Here is a 25,636-nt window from a genome sequence, read left to right as displayed (position 1 = left end):
TACTAAACCAGACACATGAACCTCGTTCATATTCTTCGGCGGAACTTCTATCGAAATAGTTGAAATGTGCGTATAGTGAGCATTCCATGAAGTTTGTTCCTGTATGATGCCTGTTATATGTATAGTGCTGCCATCTGCAATTAATTTTTTTGAACTATGAGTTGTTTTTGTCAGCTCATAGTGCTTGAAGCGTAATGAATAATTTTAACGTTGTAGGCATGTTGCTCTCTGCAGAGAGACTTTTTAACGTGGAGATCTGTTCGCATTCGCGCCTCGAAGTTGGGAACCGCAGAAAACCAACTTCAGCCGACCACAACTACGGCGACGGTGGGGTTTGAACCCGGATCCTTGCGTTGCGAGTCCGTCACTATGACCACTCGACCACCACAGCGGCTGGGATATGTGACTTATTGTTCGCATAATTACCTAACCGATTTGCAGAATAAATAAAGACGGCTATAGTGTGCACAAGTTATGCAATACATAACTTGCATACCTTCAGAAAAACAGCACTTCGCATAGACATGTAAATTCATGGCTACCTAGTAGCAGGTCCAGCGACAGCAACGAGTGATCGAATTTTATATTCTTATTTCTTGATATATATGACTAAAGACTCATTGATGTCGCAAGAACGGGAAACATCAGCAATGAAAGTAACCTTTACCAATATTTCGAATTTTTTCCTTGCATTATTTTTTTCACTTGTAGAAACATTTAAACAACAGCCTTGTATAAATATCTTCAGAAGCACCACAGAAAAAAAACCTTTAAGAGGGATTTTTGAAACGTTTATTTAACACATACGACTTATACTTTATTCCCATACGAGAAATATGATCTGAACAGTGTTTTCCAAAAAAAGCTGGGATAGACACCACGAATATGATATCCGGGAATACTGAGGGCCAGCTGTATCTATGAACTATAAAATAGAGGAAAACAAATTCGTATAATGATTTTTTTGACCACATGTATTTGCTATACATATGTTACTGCCAAAGCCCGACGTGCGGCCAATTCACGACGGCACTGGCTACTTCGCGAATTGGCTAAGAATTATAGCCACAGTCCGAATTGCAGAAATAATACGGACTTTGACCGAACATTTCGCGAAGTGCTGGGGATCGCTGACCAAAGCTCTATGCGTGATGTAAGACGGCCCGGTAGGAGCCAAATCCATATATAGCAGCTGTATTGGATTACCTCCATGCGACGAGAGAAACAAAAGTAACATTTGAGAGAAAAAACTGTAAAAATATTTATATAAACATATAGTTTTTCTATCAAATCTTGAAGGAAAAAATGATTACCGTATCGTGACTGCGGTGTGATTGATGGGTTGTCATAATTAACGTGGGCGTAATTATCGGGAAAAAATACGCCAACTTGACGACTATCTCGAATCGTGTCTTTTGTTATCAGACTTTTGCCAGGGATCACCGGCGATTTCACGAGCTGGTCTTAACGGAATTCGCAAAGTGGCCGGCTCACGCGAATTGGCCAATTTTGGGCTTTGGCAACAACATATATATATACACTGAACCAAACAGGGTTTAAAACCGAAACGGCTTATGGTCACTACTGAAATTATTAATTAAAGGTTCCATATTTTAGAATACATTATTGATAAAAAATATGTAAAATATGTTCTTATTGTCTTAGGTAATGCCATGGGTAGAAATTGAAAACCATGGTGAGGCTCTAGAAATGAAAGGTATCATGGGCAAGATATTCACTGTATTATCAGAAGTTCTTCATATAAAGTAAGTTCTTAACTATAGCTTAATTTGCGGGCTATGTATATGATAAGTTCAAAAATATTTTATGTAACAGTATGTATTTAAATTCATGAAAAACGAGTATTTCCAAGAATATAAAAATTTGACATTTAATACTTTTCTACTTTATTGATACAGTTTAAAAATGAAAAGTATATCAGTAAAATAGAAAAACAAAGCAGTGTATCAATAAAGTAGCCACAACAGGCAAATTGCCCAATGAGGTGGCTGAAAAAATTGCACCCATAAAAAATATGGATGCCAAATATAACCAAATTGTAGAGAAATTAATATTTTTCTTATAATTTACAGTTCAACGCTTATCACACCCGTAGAAAAGGTATGGGGTCTCAAAACGAATGACACCTGGTCAGGAATGGTTGGACTACTTCACAGAAAAGTATGTAAATTAAACATTTTCTGAGGAGCTTATTTTATTATTTTCAAAAGGGAGCATTTCCACAATTACTTAACTTACAGTAGAAGTAGAAAGGCTTTTTTTGTCCGGCTGTTTTACAAAAGTGGAAAAACGGTAGCAAACGAGAGTTTTATAAGAATATTTACATATAATTTTTATTGATCAACGTTCAAAGGTTATCTACATTTAAATTCTGGAAATGTTTCGTTTGAAAGAAAATTAATGAAAAAGTTAGCTTTTTTGATCAAAATTAGAGCTGGTGAAGTCTGAAAAATCGAAAATTTTTACGCCACCATGAAGGTATCGCCTAGCAAAGGAGAGTACTCTCACTACTCTCTCGTGAGCAACCAAAAAAAAAACGCGATCGTTCTACAGTGAACCACCCATAAAACGGATAACTGCACCCCAATGGACACTTTTTTAAAAATCATATTGACGGGCGGGACTCAATGTATTTTACTATCCATTAACGGACACTTCCAGTTACCGGACAAAACTTTAGGTTCCGGGGGTGACCGTTATCGAAAGGTTCTACAAAAAATATCGAGAGGGATATGTTCCCCTTTTGGTAGGAACGACTAACTTTACATTGTAATTTCTACCATAAAATATTCCCGTTTCTATAAACCATATTCCATAATCCCACAGAGCTCGTCTTTAAGATTTCGAAAGTCCAATTCGGAGAAAAAAAGGGGGAATTTTCTGTTTTGAAAATAAGCTACTCATCTAAAATGAACAGTGTGCATTAGTGTGGCTTTCGATGCGTGCTTAGTTCACAAAATACAGGGTGGGCAAAAAGTCCGTAGAAACTTTAAAAATGAATAAAAACCGAAATAAAAATATGGTTTGCAGGGTTAGCATCGCTCACATTGCAGGCGAGTCACAAATTCAGCAACGGCAGAGTGTATCAGGCCCACTACACGGTTTACAACGGTTGTGGATTAGCAGCGCAAGTTCTTATAACCGTCTCATTTGCATATTTCCACCGCAGTCGCTCGTACCAGCGCCACCTATTTGCCCTTTTTTTCGAGTTATTTTATTTTCATGTCAAAAAAGTCCTCGTGACCTAGCGGTGCTAAACCTGCAAACGGTTTTTTATTTCGGTTAGTTTCGGTCCAAGTTTCCTTGGAATTTTTGCCCACCATGTATTAATTTTTGCATAGTATTTGTGGAATTCATCGATTGATATGAGTCGATTCATATACGTGTCGACATATTTTGCACCCTGAAATTCATTAGCAATAATCATAAAATCATAAATTACAATTGCTCTCAGTTCTTTATTATTTATTTTTGTAACATTTCGTTTTAATTTCAGGAAGCTGATTTCTCCTTAGGCCCTTTTGCCATATCCGAGAAAAGATCGCCTGTTTTGGATTATAGCGCTACAGTTATGACGGACTATTTAGTGATACTTTCTGGGGATTACAATGTGCGCACGAGTAGCCCTCTTGAGTACCTTAATATTTTTTCGATTGGAGTAAGTGATAATAATAAGTGATAATAAATATATATTTCAAAAATAATTCTTATATTTGGAGAAAAATGTTAAACACATCCAGAGATTCCCCCTTTACTGGTATAACCCCTTTCAGACTCTGGTGCCACAAATGCGTGTGTTGGTCTCTCCTCACTACCACTAAACCAGACATGCACCCTGTCCATATTCCTTTGCGGAACTGCTGACGAATTGGTACATTTTGGAATGAGCATGAAGGTGTTGTGAAACTGCCGTGAAATTTGTTTTGAGTAATGCTTGTTCTGTGTATTGTGCTGCGATCTGACATCAATTTTTCTAACTATGAGAGAGGTGTAATGATTGAATAATTGTACTGTTGCAGAGGCTGTGGCGAGACTTTTTTAACTGGGAGATCGGCTCGCGCGTTCGCGGCTCGAAGTTGTGAACCACAGAAAACCAACTTCTACTAACTAGGGTTTGTACTAACATGATCTATAGTATCGCGTCAAGCTCGTGACGTCACTGAAGAAGTCCATTTCACCTATAATCGTTGAATATACTGCAAAAAGAAAGAAATATACCGCATGCGTCGGCCTGCTATATCCAATGGCCACAGGTGAAATTGACTTCTTCAGTGACGTCAAAGCTTCGCGCGGAGGCCTTCTTCTATATATAGATGGTGTTGTTTGTACGCGGGTCTGTCACTATGACCATCATCACAGCGGCGCTTTTTTCTCTCTGAAGAACTTTTTTTATATTTTATTTTGACATCAGGGAGTCAGGCTCTGACTTAAAGGATTGTGTAAGTTATGAGTTATAAACATGATGAATTTGAACCTTGTGACGCTTTCTTCAGAGGGCAGCACTTAAAGTTGACCTTTCATGGACTTTTTAAGATTGCTTCCAAAAGAAAGTACCTTAGGAAAAAGGGGCATTTATTACCTGAAATTTAGCAATAAAATTCTGCAAAAAAAAATTCGTACGTGAAGATGAATATACCCCTAAACGCCTTGGCTGAAAAAAATTCGAAGGAAGTGATTTTTTTTTTCACAAAAATTGAAAAAATAAAGATTTATACTTTTTATGAATTTTTTGAGTATCAAAAATGCAAAAAAACTTGGGAAGTACCAAAATAACGTCTCAAAGAGATACGTTATTTGCTGCATTGGATCAGTTACATTCATACTAAACTTAGGATCCGAACATGGTGCACAAACGAGTTTGGAAATGCTCCGAACTTTTGAATGTACGTGTGCATAGTGCGACTGAAAATTTGCTTGCAGTGTACATACTCATTTCTCATCTCCAATCCATAATATGGAAGCCAGATGTCAGCACCAACAACAACATGAATCATGTACAACTCTGACAAAATAAATACGTTACGGCCCCAGATACACTCAGAAGGCACATTCTGACATGGACCAGCTCATTAGAAATTCTGCAGAGAAATGTGTGTGATGTAAAGTGCATATATGTTTAATATTGAAGACTGGATTTGTATTAGTTTTCAGCTGATGTATTTCATTAGGTCATAATTTTAATTGGTTTGGAGAATTGTTTCTTTAATCAATTACAATTTTTTCTTCAGTTCTACATTTTCATCGAATTCTTTTGTTAATTTAAATTTAATTTTTCACTATTCTTTCATGTTTTGTAATGGTGTATGATTTTTCGGATATCATTTTTCGTCTCCCACAAAGTTCATAAAAATCATGGGTAAGATATCATGGGTAATTATTAAGACGCCCAGTCCTTGCTATTGTCCTCGCACCGAGCCCCGCGTCTGGTAAGGGCGGCACTATGTGGATGGAGCACCGACTGTCGGAATACGAGGACTGAAACTGACTGGACCATGACTGTACTTTTAGATCAGGGGATTGTAAACCATTTGTGTTAACACCGTACTTTTTTGTCAGTAAGACGATTACAAAGGACACCCCCCCCCCCCGAAAATAAGATGAACACAACTGATACATCTTTACAGAATGATATTTAAAATTTTGTATATAATGATACAAAAATTTAAATATCATAATGTTTTTGAAGCTCCAGACGCCTCTGAAACTTCTCCAAGGACCTTCAATCGATCCGTCGACCCATCGCTAAGAACCACTGCCTTGGATAAATGTTGGGAAACTTTATTGGTCGGATATCATTTGATATGCAAGCGCCAAGTGGTCTCTAACACCACAGACGTACCAGACGGTCATCGGTGCCCGACAGATACGATGTGTATAGATATTGCCTGTTTATCCAAAACTCTTTCTGCTCCATAACTGGAGTTTAGAATTAAAAAAATAGGATCTTAATTTATTGGAGTTTCAGCTACATAGAGGGCTGTAGAAATTGTTCTACTCTCTACGTGTTAAGCCAGTGGTGGTTCATAACCTACGGTTCGTGGCCCAAACTTGGGTCGCAGGGGCTTCTGGGATGGGTTCTTACCGTATACAGAGAAACATACATAATACATACAAATCCGTATATAGTGAAATCCTCATTTGTTGTCTCAGATTTGAGGGACGTTTCAACGGTTTCGGTAGCCTGAGCTGTGACAGACATTTTTTTCTGGGGGGTAGGGACTCTATTTACAGTATATCATATTTATATATTTCATGGGGAGGGGGCAGTCGGCGTCAATAAAATCAGACCATTATTCCAAAATGCACGTAGGTCATGAAAAGAAAATAAATGAAAAACATGAACACACAGGGACGGCAAATGTGGCAGCACTCGGCACCACTCGAGCCAAATTCGAGATGAAAGCTCATAAAAGTCTTTGCAGGGTAAAAAAAAAAACGTTTTCATTGTTTATTTTAAACAAATATAAATAACCAGGTGTGTGTGTGTGATAATAATTATAACTATAAAAATAATTTAGGTTCTGGCACGGGTAGAAATTATTTCTCGAACTGCCCTGAACATTCGAACACTCTAAACAAAAATTAATGAAGATTGATGATTGATGAGACTTTGGATTAAATAAATGAAATGAGTAATTCTATAAGAATGGGGAAAAAATTCTGGAATTACGGAAAAAAAATCCAGAATTTACATGAGAAATAAATGGAAAATACTTTTGGAACCCTATTTGAAATCGGGGGCGGGGCGGCGGCGGCTCACGCCCTGCGCTCACTCCATTCAGACACCACTGACTGGTTTAAGGAATATTTAATAACAATTTTTCAAGGTGAAATAGACATGATGGGTCACAAAGTTGATCGTGTTGTTGGCTTGGGGTCGCGGTTAGAAAAGGTAAAGAATTCCTTGTGTTAAGCAAAGTGGATTTGAATACAACTCTTATCGTAACCTATCTAATTCCAACGAAGAGCTTTAGACCCTTTTCTTCTTATTTTCTAGGTTTACATGGTGTTTGGACTGTGCTTTGCAAATGTTCTCTTTCTTTTGTCCTCAATCGAGTTACTGTTTAGCGGAAGTTGTGATATGCTCTCTTCAGCGAAAACGGTTTTCTGGAAAAACTATTGGTTTCTGAATGCGACGCTATTCAATGAGAGTAATGATAACATTATATTATCCCGTAATGATACGTTTTCTATCAGCCATACAATAGTAACCACAAAACAATGTGGTCGCTTTTCTGCGTTATTCTATTTAAATTTTTTTTTTAAAAACTGGAATAGTTTTAGTATATATTGGTGATATATATATTGTTGTACACATGGTGATTGTGAGACCTGATTCGGCTTTTATCTTATCGATAGTAGAATAATTGTTCTAATTTTGAAAAATGTCCAGAATATGTTCAGGAATCATCAATCTATACCAGTTCCGAAAGCGTAACTCCATTGTGTCACAAAATAAAAAAATCTTAATTTTTGTACGATCTTCCTGTGTTCGAATTAGAAAATTGTTGTCATGTCTCACTTGAGGGCAACAAAAACGTTCCATGTTTCTAAGTGCAATATTCACTGATATTTCAATTCAGAAATCTGGAAGAATATTGCACTCTGAAACGAAAATTTTTTTTTGCCTCCAGAAGAGACAGGGCAACAATTTTCTAATTAGAAATTAGAAGATAAGAAGGCCGTATAGAAATTTAGATTCTAATTTCATGACACACTCTATTTTCACTCGCACAACTATCGCAGATTTATTCCTAAACACACGTTAAGCATTCTTAAAATTATAGCCATATCCCTACTATAAGATCTGTTGATGAGATAAAGGCCGAATTAGGACTTACAGGACACCCTGTATACGATATTTAATGAATGATTTTGAATTGTTTTTTAGGCCACAGGATCCGTCAGAAATTGATTTCAGCCCGCGTTCTGCTGGCGTTTTGGTTCTTGATGCTGATGGTCCTGTGTAACGTATTCTCTGGGTATCTCAAAGCAACTGTATTGATCGGAAATGACAAACGACATATTGATTCAATCAGGGATGTTGTTGAAATTCCATCTCTACGTGTCATCGTTCAAAAAGGAACGTCATACGAAGCGTACGTCAAGGTATAATCCGTATTCCAATATAAGTTTTGTTTTTATGGAGTAACTCCATCATCGTACGTCCTTCTGAGCATAAGTTTATAGAAATAATGGTAGAAGCGAGTCTCAGATGCGAAAAACCGGTTTTGGAGGAGTGGCTACACAAAATCGACCATCGGAATAGCCTGCACTGTGATAGCCACAAATACCTTAAAAATCTATTGGTTTCTATACATTTTAATGTTAAAACGATTCCTTTATTCGACACAAGACCTCAATCATTCAAGGTTTCCACTTCGACTCGAACTGTTAGAAAACGTTATTCACATCCACCAAATGCTCACTGTTTTTGAAGAAAGTGAAAAAGCGTTGCTCAAACAGTTCTTGCATATTGTCACCGCAAAAGCCAAGAGTTTTAAGGTGACTGTTCTCATGTGCGAAAATAGTCATTGAGCTGATCACTATTTTGACAATGCACAGACGCGGTGTGAGCCTCTAACCAAAAACGGATCTAATTCTAATCCAAAAACGGATTTGGATTATTTAAAAGACGGCCATTTTATGTCCTTCCATAATTTTTTCTCCCGATCGTTATCCTCAGAGGATGGGAAAGTCGAAATTTTGGGGTACAGGTCTGCCAAAAAAAAAACCATATACAGTACACTCTCTCATACAGAGTATCAGTTCTTTCGATCATTTCCAGTGGAATTTTCATTCGTTGTGGTGATTCGCTTGCTGGCTGAGCCAATAAAGTTTAAACTATTATTGGTTTTTTTTTTAATGTTCAAGAATACTATATAATCAATCGGGTAATGCTCAGCCAATTTTACTTATCTAGGCAATTTAAAATGAGATTTTTTGTGAAATTCAATATTTTTTCCCTTCAAATATGATTGAAATCATTTTTTTCTATGAAGAATTAGAAATACAATTGACACATTAGATTTTATAACATTTTGTATGTCTCAAGGAAACAGTTATTTTCCGGATATTTTGCTGAGGTGAACTCGGAAAGAATAGTCATTACGTCTCCACCGGGACTCGAACTCAGGCCCTCTTGCATACCGGGCAAGCATGCTACCATCTACACCACTGCAGAAATGACCCTGCCTTTCTTATTTCACGCACTGTGGCGTGAGGCGCTGAAGTAGAGGCATTAGTGGCCTCTCTTAACTTCAGGAAATGGCCCCCGGGTGGGACGGTTTAGAGAGAGAGAGAGATGGCTTTTTCCTCAGCCCCAGATATCAAGGAAACTGTTATTTTCCAGATATTATACTAAGGTGAACTCGGAATGAATTTTGTATGTCTGTTAGGGAAGGGTCTTTTTTTTGAAGAAGTCTCACTTGTACGACGTTGTGACCCTGCTTCCTTAACGTCGTATAAACGGTTTCACTGTGTATTGTAATAACTTTATTCATATTTATAAAGGTGTGTTTCTCATTTTTTACATATGAATTTTTTTTAAATTGATTTCTATTTGAATTATCACAGCTATATTTTGCAGAAGCAAACCTTCCCCCTTAAATGTGTGTGTTTGTTTGTTTTGTTGTTTTTTTTATAATCCTGAAAGTGAAAATTTCTTTTCTATTATTTTAAAATCTCCGGGAGGCTGTAGTTTGTAACGATGAGGCAAAAATTAAACTACTATATGACATCTATAGCTAGATCTGTGCTATAAAAGGTGCTGCCGAAGAATGTTGGTAATTAGAAACTTATGGGGGCGGGGAGATGATATGCCCCTTATTTTAGGGGCTACGTTTTTTTAATCAGTGTTTCCGAAATAAATTCTTTTCTGATTTCATCAAATTTATTCGGTGAAAATTATTCCAATGGTATTATATTGGAATCGAATCTATATTTAAAGAATTTAATTAATAATGACTAATATATTTTTCAGGAGGTACGATATACCTCTGGGAAACAGTATTTGCATAAGCCCACTCGGACACGTCCCGGGGACTTCAAGTGAAGACGGGGTGGCTTACAATAATGGTAACTAGTTGAAATTTTCGGGAATTCGTCAGGTAGGACCTCAGAAAAATCCCATGGCAAGGGGGCCCCATTATGGTCTTAAGACGGCCTTGGTTGCTAGAACAATGTTTACCGTAATTTGGCGGGGGGACTTAGAGTATTTAGTATATATATCATCACTCATCCATTCATATAGGCCTATATATGTATAAGAACCTTCTACATTATATATTTTTATGTCAATTCATACAGGATTCTAAAGAAACAGAAATGAGGTTCTTATGGGACAGAATCGTCGAAACAAATGGATCGCTGCTCCCAGAAGAAATATTCAACATCGACACATTCCGTGAGGTATTAGATGGGAGAACCGTGTTGTTCTGTGATTACCTTACAACTAAACACGCAATCTCGAGGCTGTGCAAGTCATTTCCTGAGGGATATTTTTATTTCTCAAAGAAGAGATATTATCCACATGGATTCACAATGGCCATACGCAAAGATTTTCCTACGAAGAAAACCAAAATGATAAGAAAAATGTACGGATAGTATTTCTTTCATATTACATTCGCTTAGTATGAATATACTTATACTAGCTTAAAACTGTTACTTACTCATTACAGTCCACCTTCGGTTTACGAAGTTAATTAGTTCCAGATGTCTCTTCGTAAATCGAAATAGTTTCTTCTTTAAGAGTCAGTGTAAAATGAATCCATCCGTTTCTGGGACCTTCCAGATTCGTGGTGTAAATTTGTGCAACTCTTGCGTGCAACGCAAGCAATGTTGGTCATTATTGAACGGACACAAAAAAATACTATAATTCTCTAAAAAGTTTAAATGTAAACGGAATGAAAAAATAATGCAGGGGCATTATCTGGTGTTTCTTGAGTATAATCTATAATATCTGTATCGAAGCCTCAAAACTGCCTGCAACACAATCTGCCCATAATATACTCCTAGCCAAATTCATTGTTCTGTAAATCTCGTGCTACCAAGCCTTATAAATATGAACTGGGCAATGTGGGATGTTAAAATAATGTTTCCAAAAGTCACTCAAGGCCTTCAGTTGGATGTGAGCACTCTTTGAACGTCACGTGATGTGTACGAGGATGTCAATTTCTGAGATTACGTGCCCGAGGGGCGTGGTGGTAAGATATGCGTCTACCACCGTGAAGGTTTCTATCACGGTCCCATGTTCAAACCCTAGGAAGAATATAGATAAGATATTTTCTCTAACGAGTTTGAGGCGACAACCGATAGACAGCGAATTCATTTCCACCCTATCTCATTCATGACAGTAAATTGCAATATAGCGATATGACCAGAGTTGGTGTTTCATGTAGTATTCTCTGACGTTGATAGTAAGCACTCCCCAGAAGTAGAAGAGACACGAGACAAGGCAGTCGCGGCCACACTTTCCGACGTATAAGCCGCACCAGCAAAATGGTTTTTAAACTCAAAGATTTGTATACGCAATGCAATGCTTCAAAAATTGTCGATTGTTCGCAAATTATTTCGTCCAATACAAGTTTAAATTTTGCACACAAGAACAATATTTTTTTTCAATTTATTTTAGCAATTATTTACCTTCAAACCAAATTGGAACAACCCAATTTGGAAAAATGGGTTATTACGATCAATTGTTTCGCGCACCGGTAGGTATCCATGATTTTTAGTAGCGGGATGAAAGGCGTGCTATAAAACCAACCACGTGGATCATATTTACCATGTATCCATATTTGATGTTTCTGTAAGTCCATAAAATTTCACAGAACCAGATTTACGTTGCACGTATCTGTGTTGCGTGAGATACCATCTTTAGCTAGAATATCGGGGTGGTTCGGTTCAAAGAAATGCCAGTCTGGTGCAACGACGAATGTCACCAACCTGCCATCTCCAAATTAACAAAAGACTGCTTCTCAGTTGGAGAAGGAATGCTTCTCTTTTTCCGATGCAAACAATCATCGTGTCCGGGGGTGGAACTCCCTTGGTTCAAGGCATAGTATGAACTCGACTGTCCAATGTGACACATTCTTGCCCTCTGAAATTATTAATGTCTCTTAGACTAGTCGGCGGAAGTTTCGAGGTGTTATATTGAGTTTGCATCCACTTCGGAAAAGTTTCGTCGCGGTGAGCAGAACCCCAAATATGCATTCGGCTACAAATACGGATTCCAAAACAGGTAAATTCTCCAACGAGGCGAGTTGGAGGAAGGAAAAATGTTCATAGAAAACTTTATGAGAAATTTCTGTGCTCGAAAAAGTAGTATTGTGAGAAGACGGTAATTTTTTTTTTTTTACCAGAAATGATGAATATAAATAGTTTGTTGATCAGGAAGTCTCTTGTTGTTAGACACAATAGCTCAAATAATAATCGCGCATACAATTCAATGAACAGTATTTTAACATTTTCGGATCCGCACAAAATCACAATAAGACCATTGGGCCCGCTGTTGGCATCCCCGGTATAGACGGTATTTTTCTATCATGTAAAATGAATGTTACTTTGAGTCTGTCTTATTTTTATTTTAGATTATCCAATTGGATGTTGTTGTTACTGTTGACTGGTTGGAGTACTTCTCCATAATGATAAACATCATCTCATAATTCTGAACTATCCTTCTTTCGAGATTTAGACAGTTTTACGTGTTCCTAAATTGGAACAAGTTCATGTCATGTTCATTTTCGTTCGTAACTCGAATTATTCACACACCAAGACGTTCGTTAACCGTTGGTATGTATATAACTGTATATAACATCCATATTTTTTCCCTATTGCAGAACTAGACGTATATTCGAAAGTGGAATGATCGAATTATGGAAAGGCTTTGCATTCAGAAACTTGAGTGCCTGCCAGGGAGACATCGCAGGAACAAAAGACACCATCCCTTTTGATATGATTCACATGAGCTCAATATTTCTTGCATACGTAGTAGGCCTTTCCGTGGCTCTTTTAGCACTTGCAATTGAAATGCATTGTGGAAGAAGAAGAAACACATGCGATCGTAAAAATATACCGACAAGTCGCAAGAAACGTCAAAAATAGCTCCGGCTGAAAATTTCAAAATGCACTGCATGTGAGATCTGCATGGAAATAAATACCTCAAATCAAGAACATGCCGTAATGGTGATGAAAAAATAGTTTGCTTCAAAAAATCATGTCTCTTTCTTTTTAAAATTCGAAATGAAAGCTTGGATATATTTGTAGAAAATTTACATTAATTGATTCATTCATTTCATGACCCAGTACTTGAAATCAATACGCACCTGAAACAATGTATTTATCATTATTATTATCATTATGATAATATTATGAACTACTTGAAGAGAAAGTTCATGAATGAACTGTAATAAAAGCAATTTAACAAAATATACCATAAATCTTATTATTATAATTTCCTTATACATTCATTATGGAACTCCATAAGTCGCATTAGGCAATCAGGCGTTTTGCCAGGTTGTTGCCTTGAATTTGCATTATCGATGATGACGAAAGAAAGAAGAGGTACAGTAGAGTCTGGATAATTCCAGCCTCGAAAGTTCCAGGTTCTGGATGATTCGAGGATCTGGAAATTTTCGAAAGTCCTTCTCAAACATCTTCTTTCATTTTTCACCAAAAAAAAATCAATTTTTCGCATTCTCGGAAAATTCCTATGTATTTTAGTCTACATTTTAAAGTATAATTTTTATACTCTGTTTGCAACATGGAAATGCTATTAAAAACATAGATGTTGTTTTCTCAGCCCACAATGGACATTAAAGACAGTTAGTCTCTAAAAGATAAAAAAAATTCTATGAAATTGCTTATTCTATGTGAATTGAACGTTAAAAAATTTTCACGCTAAAACAATGCATATTCTGAGGTCATGTGTGATATATTTGGCTCGAGAATCACTTCATTTGGGGCATCTATAGACGCCATTAGACGTTATGAGAAATCCGGAAAGTTTCCGGCGCAACCGTCACTTCTTCCATGGAGGAGTATTAAAAAAAATCACATATTGATTATACGTTGTTGTATATAATTTTACTCTCTCATAGCTGTGGCGTAGTACTACGTATAATATGCTGTAAGGTGAAATTATGATCCTGTCGATATTTTTCGTATTGAAAAAAATATATATATTAATACCATGACCACTACAGGGAAACTGTCCAAAGAGGTGACAAAAAATAAATAAAAAATTAAAATATACATGAAAATATGAATGTCAAATATATAGGAAAAAAAAACCATCCATGAAGCCAAAATAACTGCAGTTTTCATTAAAAAAAGCTAACACTTAATACACTCTTCCGTAAGAAATTATAGTTGTATTGGTATAAGTATGAATGTGACTTTTCGAATAATCTCAATATCAATATCGTATCTTTCTTTTAAAAGTGTTAATTGAAGTTGAAATCCTACGATGCTTCAAGAATTTACGGCTTAATACTTGATTGTAACAGTTAAAACAATCTATTTGTAGTTATCTGACAAATATTCATCAAGGAACACACTTCATAAAATAATCAGTGTACATGACACTTAAAATACTATGTTAAAGTCAATATAATGCAAATGTAATTTATTTAGTATTATTACTATATTTATCTTGCAATCCATCCATCCATAGATGGATAAAATTCATCATTTGATTTCATAATGTTATAACAGAATACATTGAACCATTCGGGGTATAATTTGAAAAGTTAAAAAAAAAAATGTATGGTTAAAAAGCATTGCTACAGAAAATTGAATAAAAATTTGAGTTTTTACGGTTTTAAAATTTCGTTTCCGTATTAATTCGTATTTTCCGACGATGCTAAAGCAAGCAGATAGCAAAACAATTTTCGAAGGACGGACGTCAAAACATTCTGGAAATTGATAGCCACACATGAATAAATATATATTCCGAGATATGAAAATAATGCTTACCAATGAAATAGTAATGTAAAAAAAAAATGAAAAGGAATGAAAAGAAGGAAAGGAAAAAAACAGGTCGAATGAAAATATCATTCCTACTCAGATTACAAAGACATGTATTGGCGGAGATAAATATTTCATAGCTACTTTTGGATCCCCGAGTTCTAAATATTATCGCCCCCGTAGGATTTGGAATAAATTTATGTCTTTTCCAGTTCCTGAAACTGTGCGAGCATTTATCCTGAAATATTGCCGGAGATATGGAACATCTGCACTGAATTCAGATTAGTTCGCGTGCTTCCACGTTGAGCATGTAACATAACCACAACCGACCGACCGTGTTTCATTCACTCAAGACAAATGGATTAGATCGTGTTCTTGGACTGAGAAATGAAACGTTGTACCACAATGGGGGGAAAAAAATAAATACGCGGATAAAGTTTTTCGGACATGACAATACTGGATAAAAGAGGTAAAATTTATCCAGTAAAATATTCTACTGAATAAAAATCTCTGACTTTGAACGGAAAACAATTGAATGACAATAAGTTCTTGATCGTGTAAGGGGATAAGTTGTCCATTTTTCCCATCCTCTGCAATCATCATAAACAAATAAAATGTATGAAACTATATTTATGTAGCATATTTACTCGCATATTGGATAAGGTATGTTATCAAAGATCAAAATAAGGGGAAACAGATTTTTATTTACCCTGCTGCACTGTTCGGGTACATCTGACCCGAAACGTGTTTGATTTGTTTATTCAATAACTGTCAATGAATTTTTATGATTTTTGTCCGACTTTGTCAGCTACTACCTCAGTTTTACAAGAAAGATGTGTTTTTGAATCATTTTATTTTATTTTTCCGGAAATTCTTGAACCCAGTTTCAAACAGACTTTTTTCCATTTCCCATGCAAATGGGCCATTACAGTGCGGAATTGCCCCAAAGCCTCGTTGTAGACAGACCCCCCCCCCCCCCAACGCCAGGTAAGTCAATTGGAAACTGCACATAAACACGTGAAGCCAGTGGTTTTCAACTTGCTCGAAAAGTGGTTTTTACTTGGTAGTTACATAACATGAAAATTCAGGCAATCGTAATTTTCACTCCAAAATGTAGAAATCAGATGGCAGCACCAGTTAACACGAAAGTAGCACAACTCTGTCAACATAAATACGTTAAAGACCACACATTTACACACACGCACCTGCACAACACGTTCCTTCATGCAACTTATTCGTTAGAAATTTTTCTCAATGGAATGTTAGATTCTGAATGTGTTGTTATTTCAGGGACGTCGAAAGTGTGTTAGACCCGTGGGCGCTAGTCTTGGTCTTCGTGCAGAAAATTCCGATTTCTGTAATAAATCTGGGGGTGCTCGAACCTTTTCCACAAAATACTGTGGATGCTCGAGCAGCACCCACAGCACCTCTGGCTCCAACGCCACTGTGTTAATTAGTAATATTAGTAGTGATTTTCAAATTTGATCCTGGGAAACTTTAAGGGAGCCTTGGACGGAATTCAAATAGAAAGGTAGCCATAATAAATGGTAAAGGGGGGGGGGGCACAGAGAGCTATGGGAAAAATGTAGAAATAAAGCTCTGAAGCTTCTACATTAAACATATGATAGGATCGAAGTGTGATTTGTAATCATAATCTAGCAAACCTGCCTACCAAGGATCCTTGGTACCGGGGGGACATCATTTTGACATAGACCAGGGAACTGAAGTTCATTGCGGGCCTATATGATGACGCGGACCGATATATGATCTCACGGAGTAAATACACAAATACGAAAGCTGTTACTTCCAACAGAATATAGAAAATAGACTCCGGAGCATCACTTTTGCCTGGGAAGGGTATCTATGGTGTTGTGATGACCCTGCACAATAGCTCTTCAGGACGGAGGGTTTGCTGAGCACCAAGCCCAGGTATCAATCAACTTAATAAGCGCAACGGTCATCATTCCGGATGAGGGTTGGATCCCTGGATAGGACGGGGCCACGTGGAGAAACTAGTGTCCAAATGGGCCGATGCGGTCGAAATAACGTTAAAGTTTACCAATGTGTAGAACTATCTCTCTCTCTGATTATTTACACATGTTTAATTACACAAGATGTGAATAATATTAGTTGTCAATTTTTGTGTAGTACATTCCTACATTTGAATACATTAATATATGACAAATACAATTATTCGAGAATCGCAAGGTGCTAATTTTAAACGCAATCGCATCAATTATTTCGGCAATTCTAAACTCCAAGTGGAATTTCATGGATGGATTTCGTGCATACTGGTCACTCGGAATCTCTCGAATGTTCTGCCTTGCATGATGTGGAACTATTCATATATATATGTGTATTATATTATATACTCCTTGGAAATTTAGAGGTTTCGAAATCACAGGTGCTCGAGATAGTGCCTATTAATTCACCGCCGGGATTTAAGTGCTTTTGCGGATTGTATGAATCGGTGGAATGAATTACAATCTTCATGAAATGCAGATCATTTCCAGCTAATGTTTAGATAAGAGTGGTTAAACGAGAGGAGCTTCGCTATGGTGCATTCGAGATTAAAGAGAAATTTACTCATGATTTTCTGATAATACAGTATAAGGAATTTTTTGAGACTCGTAAAAGAAAATTAGGTTACTGATTCACAAAAAAAAAACGTTCAAAGATGAAGGAATTTTCCCAAGAATTCAATTTGGTACGTGTTCTTTCTCTGACAGTGGTTGGTTGTAAGAATTATTTCCCTGGAAGTATAATTTGCTTTTACTTTTCATTTAAGTTTCAGCAGAACGAAGGAAAGATTTCTGAAAATATATTTCCTTGAGAAAATTGATAACGCAGCAAATGTTAGATGGCAGCACACGAAGTATAAAATATTGTGTTTTCCATCTTCCATTTATTTTTAATTATTTTGAGAATGGGCACAGAGTAAATAATAGATGCGTCTTACAGCAGTTAACAAACCACATTGATGTAAATGTTAATTTTTGAAATCACAATTTCCCTATATATATAACATTGTGATTTTATTACATTTATTCTAAAAGAAACGAATTAAACTCCATTCACATTTGTAAGTCACAATGCTCTAGGTTACTATTGAAATCAAAATTAATTGATTTTTCTCAAAAAAAATTCTGCAGGAATTTCTCCTTATTTTTAGCAGTAATATTCTGATAATAATTCTTTATTTGTGTATGGGTGCCAAACCCACGCAGGGATGGCGTACAGTTAGAAGACACGATTCTCAGTATGCACATAAACATAGCGCATACGCGTAATAACATGCCAAAAAAAACGAACATCGATATAAGAAAATTCAAAAACTTCTCAACAGCGTTAAAAAAAAAAAAAAAAAAAAATTCCAATTTGATCTACAGATAAGTAAGATAATTTGAAAATGAAACGTTAGGAAGAGAGAGAGAGAATGTCTGAGATCATGGCCCAATAGCATAGGCGGGGATAGACTTGGAAGTCTGGGGGGGCATGATCATTATTGCTGGGGGGGGGGGGCGGCATGGCAATGATGACGTAAATTCATATATAGACATGCATTAGATCAGTTGACTCCGCCTTTGACGCTGGTGGGGGGGGGGGGCATATGCCAACCCGTATCTCCGCCCATGCCCAATAGCCCGGAAACCGCTTGCAAGTCATTAAACGCCAGCCATGAAAGCCTCGGACAATACTTCAAAATGAAATTTTGTTTAGTGGGATTGCGGAAAATACACGATTTTAGAAGCACGCTCATCGTAAATTAAACAGTGGGCATTTGACTAAATATGAAATGTATCGAATAAATTACTGAAGTTACTTCTGTGTGCAATTGGGCCATTTCTCATCATGATTTAATATCATACAGCCGCTAGGCATGTGTAAAAAAAAACCCATCATCTGTTCGAATTAAAAACATTAGGCGTTTCCATGACGAAGGTTAAAAAGCAGATCATTCTCAGTTGTGTGGCGACTGGAAAAAAAATCTCGTGATACTGAGCATATCTTTTTCATCTATGAATTGATTGAACATGGTTTTCTGAATACCGTAAGGTCTATGTATCTTGAAATAACAGTTTGAAAATGGAGCGATACCGGTGCCACTTGCAAATCCCAAACGAATAGGAACAGTTATCCAGAGTAATTTCCAAATTACTAAAGGCCTAATTTTGATAAATCGTATTACAAATTATAAATTAGGATCATTAGAGCACAAAAATTGCGATCAGAACTATATTAACATCCACAACGAGCTAAATTCCCAACATGAGTGGATGGTGAATAAAATAGACATTTTTTTCCAAAATGAACCATTTCCACGACTGAAATCAACCCATAGAGAGAAATGCAAAACACTGCCTGTAAAAATTATGGTTGCCTTCATCAAGTACGGACAGCTTTTTAACCTGTGTTTTGTTTGTTGTTTTCTAGTGTTAAATAAAATTGAAAAATTGTTTTCTAGTGTTAACAATAAATTGTGATTCCCAAATCACGTTCCGAGGTGGGACAGGATGCCAAGAGAGATTCTATAAATATGTCACCATGCATTTCAGGATAAAAAAAATACAACATAGATATACGGGGTGTCCCGTAAGTGCTAGTGTATCCTTTATCTCATTAACCATTCGTCGTAGAGGTAGGATTCCCATTTAAAAGTGTTCTAAATATTTATACGTTCCCCCTGTCCTCCAACATCCAATTAAAAAGTTGTTGCCCTGTATCTCCTGAGCCCAACAGGAAAAAAATCCATGTTTTCAAGTGCAATATTCGCTGAGGTATTTGAATTAAAAAATTGAGAAAATTGAAAAAGAACAGCAGAAGCTAACGTTCACAATGGCCCCCTTTCCCTCAATTATGCTGTCCTTTCCCAACTCTTTTGCGATATTCAAATTCGAATATCTCAGCGAACATTCCCCTTAGAAACGTGTTGTAAGCCTCAGGAGAGAGAGAAACAATTTTCTAATTGGAAATTAGAAGACAAGGGAGAGCCGTATAAAAATTTAGATTATTTTTTATTTCGTGACACACTGTATTTTCACTCTCAAAACTGGCATTTCTTAAATTGGGGGAATCCTACCTCTACGACGCGCGGTTGCTTAGTGCTTACAGGACACCCTGTACATATAACAGCAGCGGGTCTTTATATAAGTAAATCATAGACGAGATATAAACCACAAATCCTAAAAACCAAAAACTCCAAAACATTCACTTGCTTCAAAAAAGCCATTTTAATAATTTCATATCTTTAACGAGGTATTGAATTTTTCTTATGGTTTCTTGACTCCTTTTCTGACAAGTTTGTATATGTATATTGGCTTGAAAATTTCCACTTTATAGAAACGCATAAATATGACATGGTATTTATCAACCATTGGTTACTTCATTAAGATTTAATCGAGAATTAGTAACTTTACCCACAATCAATCAACTTAATGGCCCAAATACAAGATGGGCAAAAAATCCGTAGGAAGTTTGAAAATTCATAAAAATACCGGAAAAACAACCCAAATAAAAAACGGTTTGAAGGTTTAACATCGCGAAAAGTCCAAAAACCAGCCGATAGGTGACGCTATGGGGATATTTGAAATCCCGAGTGTATCTATCCCAGCGGTTCTCAACCGGTGTTCCGCGGCTGCTCGAGAAAAGTAAAAAAGAACAGTAAATTTGAAAAAGAAAAAGTTATAAATATTGGAAATAACATAAATAAATCAGTAACTTTGATGAATAAATAAAAAATAGGCCTACGGAGCTCCGCCATAGAAATTATAGCCCAGAAATTGCTCCGCGAATAAAAAAAAGGTTGAAAACCGCTTATCTATCCGGTCCATCCAATCTGTCGGAACGGAAAGATGCGATTCGCCGAGAGGTGTCATGTATCAACGCTAAAGCTCGAAAGCCGTAAACGTGCACATTACTTAGCTAAACTGATTTGATACCTAGATACTCTGTAGAATAACTGATTTCTGCACTTTAGCGGTCCGTGCACTCTGCCGTTGCTGAACTTGTGACTCGCCTGTAATGTGTTATCCCTTGTGGTGTTGGTCATGTGGAACACATGCTGCTGTAATAAACGATTTGGGGGCATTCTGTTCGTTTCGTTCTCAGCCACCTCGTTGGGCGTTTTGTCTGTTGTGGCGTTGCATTTGCGTATCTTTCCTTTGACTTGTGTATGTCAGTGCCACCTATCGGCTTTTTTCTGAGTTAATTTTTTCCTAGCGATGCTAACCCGGCAAACCGTTTTTTTTTTATTTCGGTTATTTTTCCGGTTTTTATGAATTTTTTATTTCGATCCATAAATATTGGATTTAAAAGTTTTATTTATTTATTTTTTTTATATTTTGAATGTCTTTTTGGAGCAGCATTCTACATAATTATAAGTTTCAATTAAAATTTTCAGACGTATTAAAGACGGAATTTCTAACACATCGGCACATGACAGAATGCGTGTTCTGAGTGTATGTGTGGCCATAACGTATTTTTTTTGTCCGGATTGTGCTTCAGAATTGAATTCGATGAAGCTTCATGTCATCAGACTGAGTTTCATCACGGCTGCAGAGATAATCGTGTGACCGAACAATTTGAATCAGCACGTAATTATACAGGGCCGTGATTTCAACTTTTTCCAGGGTAGGGCAAAGCACATGTAGTCAATATATGTATATATATATATACCATTTTTAGTGTATTTTCAAAAGCCGGGGGGGCGCGGCGCAATGGCTGCCGCTAAATGACGGGCATGTAATTATAGCAGGATTATAGCCCGCAACCTGCGTATATATATATTTTTGAATCATAGATTCTTTCCCACATTCATTTTTTATCTGATTATTTCACACGTTGTTTTTAAAAAAAAATACAAAAAAAAAAAAATACAAATACCACGCCACAACAGGCAAATTGCCCAACGAGGTGGCTGACTTAAGAACATCATGGATCCCCGAGCCATTTTTTGGAGGCCCTACCTACCACTGCTACACCACACATGCACCCTCCCCCCCGCGAAACCCCCCAACGAATGCAGGAATGCGCGTGTACGTGTAGTGCAACCTGACGTAAAGTTTGTTTCTGTGTAATGCTTGTTATGTGTAGTGCTGTCATCTGCCCCCAGTTTTACAAACTATGAGTGAAGTGTTATGGTTGAATGATTTACCGTTGTAGGACTGTTGCTCTCTGTGTCGAGACTTTTTAACGGGGAGATCGGCTCGCATTTGCGCCTTGAAGTTGGGAACCACAGAAAACCAACTTCAGCCGACCACCACTGTGGGGTTCTAACCCGGATCCTCGCATCACGAGTCCGGCACTATAACCACTCGACCACCACAGCGGAAACTTTTTCACTTTGCAGCTTTGTTTATTTTATTTGAATGATTTTCAGTTTGTGATTATCATGTTCTCATTGCGATTTTTAGCTTGACCGGACCATGTAACACTCCTAAGGCTGCTTCTCTTAGTTATTGATAGCAAGGCGGACCTTCCGGGCGGACAGCGAGTAGGGGAAGACGGGAACCGCGCCTGCCGTTCCCTTGGTGGTGGGCGGCGCCTGATCTTCAGAACTGCCGTATGGCAGCAGGCGTCAGATCGGGGAGCAATTGTGAGCTTATCTGACTATTTCATATTTCACATTATTATTATCTGATTACTATTACTTCACATTCATTATTATCTGATTACTATTACTTCACATTCATTATTATCTGATTACTATTACTTCACATTCATTATTATCTGATTACTTCACATTCATTATTATCTGATTACTTCACATTCATTATTATCTGATTACTTTACATTCATTATTATCTGATTACTTCACATTCATTATTATCTGATTACTTTACATTCATTATTATCTGATTATTTCACATTCAACGTTTATTTCACATTGTTATCTGAATATCTTATAATTGTTATATTATTTTTTCACGTAAATTGTTATCTTATTATTTCACATTAATTGTTATTTGAATATTTCACATTAACTGTTATTTGAATATTTCACATTAATATTTATCTGAATATTCCGCATTAATTGTTGTCAAAATAATGCGAATTAATTGCTACCAATTTATTGCACATCAATTGTTATCTGATTCTTCTGTATTAATTGGTGTCCGATTCCTTCCCCTGAATTTTCATCTGTTTATTTCACATCAATTGCTTTCCGATTATTTCACATTGATTGCATAAATCATGATAATTGCATGAACAATGAATGAAATAAAATTTAATCAAATAATACCTTCACCAGGTGAATCCGCTTAATAAATATTCTGCTAAAAAATTAATACAATTGGTATGAATATGAACAATGCGACTTGTAAAAACTAAAGCCAGGTAACGTCACATGCAGACATTAATGATTAATTCTCCTTCTCCAAAGTAGTTCTCACAGTGATAAAAGCCCGAAGAATGTTTGTTGTTTCCACATCCCGCAACAAACACATTCTTATGAAAGAGACCATGTGCTCCTGACAAAAGCTACGGGAGCAAAATATATCCATCATGATTAGTTCTCTGACTTTGTTAAGACTAAAACATCTCAGGCCATTAACTCAGACAAGGGACAAAACAAAATGCAATAATAACAATAATACAGAAAGTAAAAGAAAAAAAAAATAACTTGAAAACTCCAAAATATCTTTCGTTACATCTGTCCAAACGATGTTACTGTCATGTGCATTGCGTTACTGGAAGTGAAGTGAATTATGTTAATGGATTTCAAGTGGCTGCGTATTTACTACATTCACGGTGATTTATTAGGAAACATTTCTAAAAAAAAAATGAGAAAGAAGAAATACCAGAGTCTCCCTGAATTTTTCGGATGCAACATTATAAATAAAATTTATACACTCGGCAACATCAAAGCACCTTTTTCAAAAAAACATATATGTATTGGATTATTAACTGCGTTCTAATGTATTATTTCCGACAAATTCGAGTTTGTCATTTAGATAAATTTTCTTCTGTGTCTAAATGGTTACGCAGTATAAAAATAATGAAATCATATTCAGTAGAAACAATGAGAACGATTGGTGACGTATTTAAGCTCATATAGTTGAAGTCAATTGTAACAATACGTAAACTTTCTTGTATTTAGGTATCTATATATAACTTTCTGATTAATTCCATTTTATAACTATATGTTGATTGATAATGATATATTGTACATTGGTGTGAAAAGATAAGGTTTCAAAACTAGAATAATCTGAATTTACATCCCCTCCATGAATTATCGAGCGGTCAACATGACCGCTATTGCAAAAATATATGTTACAGCAGTAAATGCTGATTTACTTTTGGATAAAAACAAGTACCATAATAATTAGGGTTCTGTCTTCACATATTGCTGTACATGGGGTTTTTTGGAGACACGGGTGGGGAGCTACGGGGAACTCAACCCGTAAAGAAATATTATGTTTATATTTTTCAAATTTATATTGCCTATTATTGACTGATTTCAGGATTTCGGAATGGATGTTGCTACACGACAAACAACTGACATCCCCCTCCTACTCAGAGGTTCCGCTAAGGCAGAACAATGAAGGGTTACTAGGGATACTAGACATCTCGTATATAAGGGATTCCATAAAGCATGCAGGAGGACGCGAGTTACGAACATTGCTTTGTGAGTTCATGAATTACTAAGGGCATGTTTAAGAAAAATCCTTGAGGGTTCAAGTGACCTGAATCCAATGGCTTATGCCACCTATTCCCTCCCCTTCCACTCCACCCTCATACCAGCTGGGACACTCAATAGATTTTACGTTTGAAGATAACTGGAACAAAAATTCTAAAGAAATGGAAAAGTAATTTATATCACAAAATGCCCTTCAGATCCAGAGAGATATGATAAGGTGGGTATCACTACTCTGAAGAAGCTCAAATATGGAGAACAACGCTTCTGTCAGGTGAAATGCGTGATACTAAAGATCCCACTTCACTGTAAAACATATTCGCCCACTTAGCCCAACATTTGATACATCGAACTGGCCCTGCGATGGCAAAATGTACGGTCTAAAATAAAATTTGATTCACCTCCTTATCTTTACCCTCAAGAGCACTCTGGCACCTTCGTCCCATATTTTCCACCAAGTACTTGGTAGACAAGAAATAAATTCAATTCATTCTATTACCTTTTGTAAATCAGCCCATATTTTTCAAACACCCTATATGTTTCCTAACACTTGAAATGTAACGAAACATGGACATTTTTGTACCTTATTTTTAGAGAAGAAAACGGATAATTTTATTTTCTAGAAAGTGCGTTGTATAATAGGTTGTAGGTTTAAAATCTGATTAAGCAACAAAATTTACAACTGCACTCAAAATGACCGCTCGGTAATTACAGGTAAAAAGTAATTTTCAAAAACCAACGGAATAGCTAAACTGAAAAACAAACTAAAGATAGAACCTATCCAATATCATTAAATATATTAGTTTCTAATAACGCATGGGATTGCCGCGAAATCTCACTGACAGCTTGAATTCTCTCTAAAATTAAAAACATGTTCATAATCTATGACAAGAATGTCGCTCTCCACTTGTTAATACTTCTGTATATCTTGTATGTTCATAATCGAATTATTTTCATTATTTCACATGATATCAAATCCGATTACTGAACAGCAATAATAATAATAATAATAAT

The 25,636-nt window shown here is 36.4% G+C and overlaps 1 protein-coding gene across 1 annotated transcript; it reads left to right on the top strand.

Annotated features, from left to right (window-relative positions):
• Window positions 1-2,124: 2,124 nt before the first annotated feature.
• On the top strand, window positions 2,125-10,626 carry LOC149077209 (putative glutamate receptor). Its single transcript, XM_089242354.1, has 5 exons — window positions 2,125-2,181; window positions 3,518-3,679; window positions 7,019-7,172; window positions 7,913-8,130; window positions 10,330-10,626. The coding sequence occupies exons 1-5, from the start codon at window positions 2,158-2,160 to the stop codon at window positions 10,624-10,626; spliced, it is 855 nt and encodes a 284-aa protein (XP_089098480.1). The 5' UTR covers window positions 2,125-2,157.
• Window positions 10,627-25,636: the final 15,010 nt, after the last annotated feature.

This window comes from Pholcus phalangioides, unplaced genomic scaffold (genome assembly GCF_987345545.1).
Source record: "Pholcus phalangioides strain wild (caught in Gottingen) unplaced genomic scaffold, Ppha-v1.0 ptg000015l_1, whole genome shotgun sequence".
NCBI lineage: Eukaryota > Metazoa > Arthropoda > Arachnida > Araneae > Pholcidae > Pholcus > Pholcus phalangioides.
This window is presented reverse-complemented; position numbering and strand designations above follow the sequence as displayed.

Excerpts from the sequence above, each read along its gene's own strand:
- LOC149077209 (XM_089242354.1), top strand. The coding sequence starts at position 2,158 with ATGGTTGGACTACTTCACAGAAAA. Across the intron at positions 2,182-3,517 it reads TTGGACTACTTCACAGAAAA|GAAGCTGATTTCTCCTTAGG; the intron begins GTATGTAAATTA and ends TTTTAATTTCAG. Across the intron at positions 3,680-7,018 it reads TTAATATTTTTTCGATTGGA|GTTTACATGGTGTTTGGACT; the intron begins GTAAGTGATAAT and ends CTTATTTTCTAG.